Here is a 2327-nt window from a genome sequence, read left to right on the forward strand (position 1 = left end):
GAGCTTGTAGTGAGCTGAGATCCGGCCACTGCACTCCAGCCCGGGCGACAGAGTGAGACTCCGTCTCAAAAAAAAAAAAAAAAAAAAAAAGAAATTATTTAGGGTTATGTTACATACAGAGTGAAACAATACAGAAAAGCAAAGGGCTAATAATGACAGGATTTGAGGAGTGGGTGGGAGGAAACAATCACAGTGGGACACAAGGAGGACTCGAAAGTATTGGTTATGTTCTGTTTCCTAGTGTGTAATTCTTTTATTGTTTTTTGTATCTTATATATTTATTATAGACTGTATATAAGAAATGTTTTAGTTTTTAAAAATCCCACCTCTTTGGAGCCCAGTGAGAGACAGCTTCTGGCAGGCACTGATGAGATGGAAGTCACACCTGCCTCCTGGAGGCAAAGTCTTTCACTAGTTGGGCCTCCTGCAGATGTTCCTCAGTTCTGCAGAGTTCTTCCAGTTCTCAGCTCTGGGCATCCTTCGGCTTCCTGGCTCCTGGCAGCTTGCTCCTGTACAGACTGCCACAGAGCTCTGATGTTGCCCTGACCAAAGCCAGTGGCCCCCTGCCTCTGAATCAGCTCCAGGAAGAAAGTGTCCTCAGTGAAAAGGGACTTGGTGAAGACCTGAAGCAGAAACTTGCCTTCATCACCATCTAGCAGGATGCCCTGTCCAGCAAGCAGATGAGGCTTGTGCCCTGCAGCTCGGATCTGCCTCTCCTTTCCTGGCTGCTGGTAGTATGCCCCAGGGGGAGCCAGGAACTGGCCTCCAGCAGCTGCCACCCCCTCAGTGGCCTCCACAATATTAGGCGTATACAGCCCCACGTGCTGCAGGCCTGGCCCCTTGTGCCGGGCCAGGAACTGCTCCACCTGGTCCTGTCCTGTCATCGCCCCCGGCAGAGACTCAGCCAGCACGAGAGTGGGAACAATGCTGCCCGGCTGGGCCTGCAGGGCTGTGAGCCTCAGTCCCCCAAGCCCAAACCCTGCTGTTATTTCCAGGCCCAGCTCGGGATCCTCATCTGGGCTCAGCGGCAAGTGGCAAAAGCCCAGGCAGTTGTGGAACCAGCGCAAAAGTGTGGGGGAGCTGCCGGCGGTGCAGGCCAAGGTCAGGTGGTCCACGTGGCTGACCCACCCAGGGCCAGGCGCAGAGGGCACGGGCCTGAAGCCGGGCAGGAAGGGTCCGCGGTAACCGGCCCGCTCCAGCAAGGTCAGGCTGATGTTGCCGGCGGGCGAGCTGACCACGGCGTAAGTGGCGGCACCCTGCGTGTCCCCCACGCGAACGGGAGGGACAGGCACGCTGCAGCCCAGCGCTGCCAGCTCCCGGGTTGCAGCGCCGACGTCCGCCACGTCGAAGCACAGGTTCGTGGCGCTGGGGACGGCGTGACGCGGGTCCAGGCCATACAGCGGCTCTCCAGACCCTGGGCCCTCGTTCACCAAAAAGACAGCGTCGCCGCTGCGCAAGGCCAGCTGCCGCCAGCCGTCCACCTCCCGCGAAGCCAGGGGCTGGAAGCCGAAGAGGCTCTGCAGGTCCCGGGCGAGGGGCTGACCCGCGGGCACGTGGAAGGCGATGTGGCACAAACGAAGGGCGGGCGCAGCCATGGCGCTCTGGACAGCGACCTAGACTTGTCCTTCTGGGGCTGCTCACTTGTGGTTGGGGACTTCGAGACTCTCAGTCCTGGGCTGATCGTCCGGAGTTGGGGAGTCCAGTTCACCCCGCAGAGCAAGTTTCTCGCTTTCTTTCGGAAAGAAGTCACCCGCCGACCCCTGAGAGCTCGCGGTTCTCCCTGCAGCGCCACCCCAGCCAGGAGCAGCCCCTGGAGCACAGGGTCTCACTGAGCCGAGCTGCTAGTTGTGAGAACCACGCGGAGCCTGTGCTCGCGCCAAGCTGGAGAAAGGGGGCGGAGCCCGTGACTCCGCCTTTGACTCCTCACCCTCCCGCCCACACCCTGTCGCCTAGGATACTGCGGGGTTGCTGCGCTGTTCTTTCCCTGGGCCTCACGCCGGGTCACATCCTTGGGCACTAGGCCTCCCTTCCTCAGGTCAGGAACTCACAATGGCTGCCTTCATTCGGCGCCAGGCGCTGGGCGCCCACTCATCCCCACAACCTCACAGCGAAGGGACTCAGCCCGGGTTCAGGGAAAGAGTTGGAATTGTCTCTCCACAAGCACGGAATTTCTTAGCACTTTCATGTTTTGTCTTTAAGTTCTGGAGTTTGCCTCTAAGTCTTAATGTTCCCTGGAATACACACACACACACACACCACACACACACACACACACACACAGGTTTATATGTTTTGAGACAGGGTCTCGCTCTGTCACCCAGGCTGGA

The 2327-nt window shown here is 58.6% G+C and overlaps 1 protein-coding gene across 1 annotated transcript; it reads right to left on the bottom strand.

Annotated features, from left to right (window-relative positions):
* Nucleotides 1–228: 228 nt before the first annotated feature.
* HPDL (4-hydroxyphenylpyruvate dioxygenase like) lies at nucleotides 229–2045 on the bottom strand. Its single transcript, XM_033226642.1, has one exon. It carries the CDS (start codon nucleotides 1593–1595, stop codon nucleotides 438–440), a length of 1158 nt encoding a protein of 385 aa, XP_033082533.1. The 5' UTR covers nucleotides 1596–2045; the 3' UTR covers nucleotides 229–437.
* Nucleotides 2046–2327: the final 282 nt, after the last annotated feature.

Source organism: Trachypithecus francoisi, unplaced genomic scaffold (genome assembly GCF_009764315.1).
Source record: "Trachypithecus francoisi isolate TF-2019V2 unplaced genomic scaffold, Tfra_2.0 Lachesis_group12, whole genome shotgun sequence".
Lineage (NCBI taxonomy): Eukaryota > Metazoa > Chordata > Mammalia > Primates > Cercopithecidae > Trachypithecus > Trachypithecus francoisi.

What these genes read in the sequence shown, in the direction of transcription:
- HPDL (XM_033226642.1), bottom strand. Translation starts at nt 1,595, where the DNA reads ATGGCTGCGCCCGCCCTTCGTTTGTGCCACATCGCCTTCCACGTGCCC.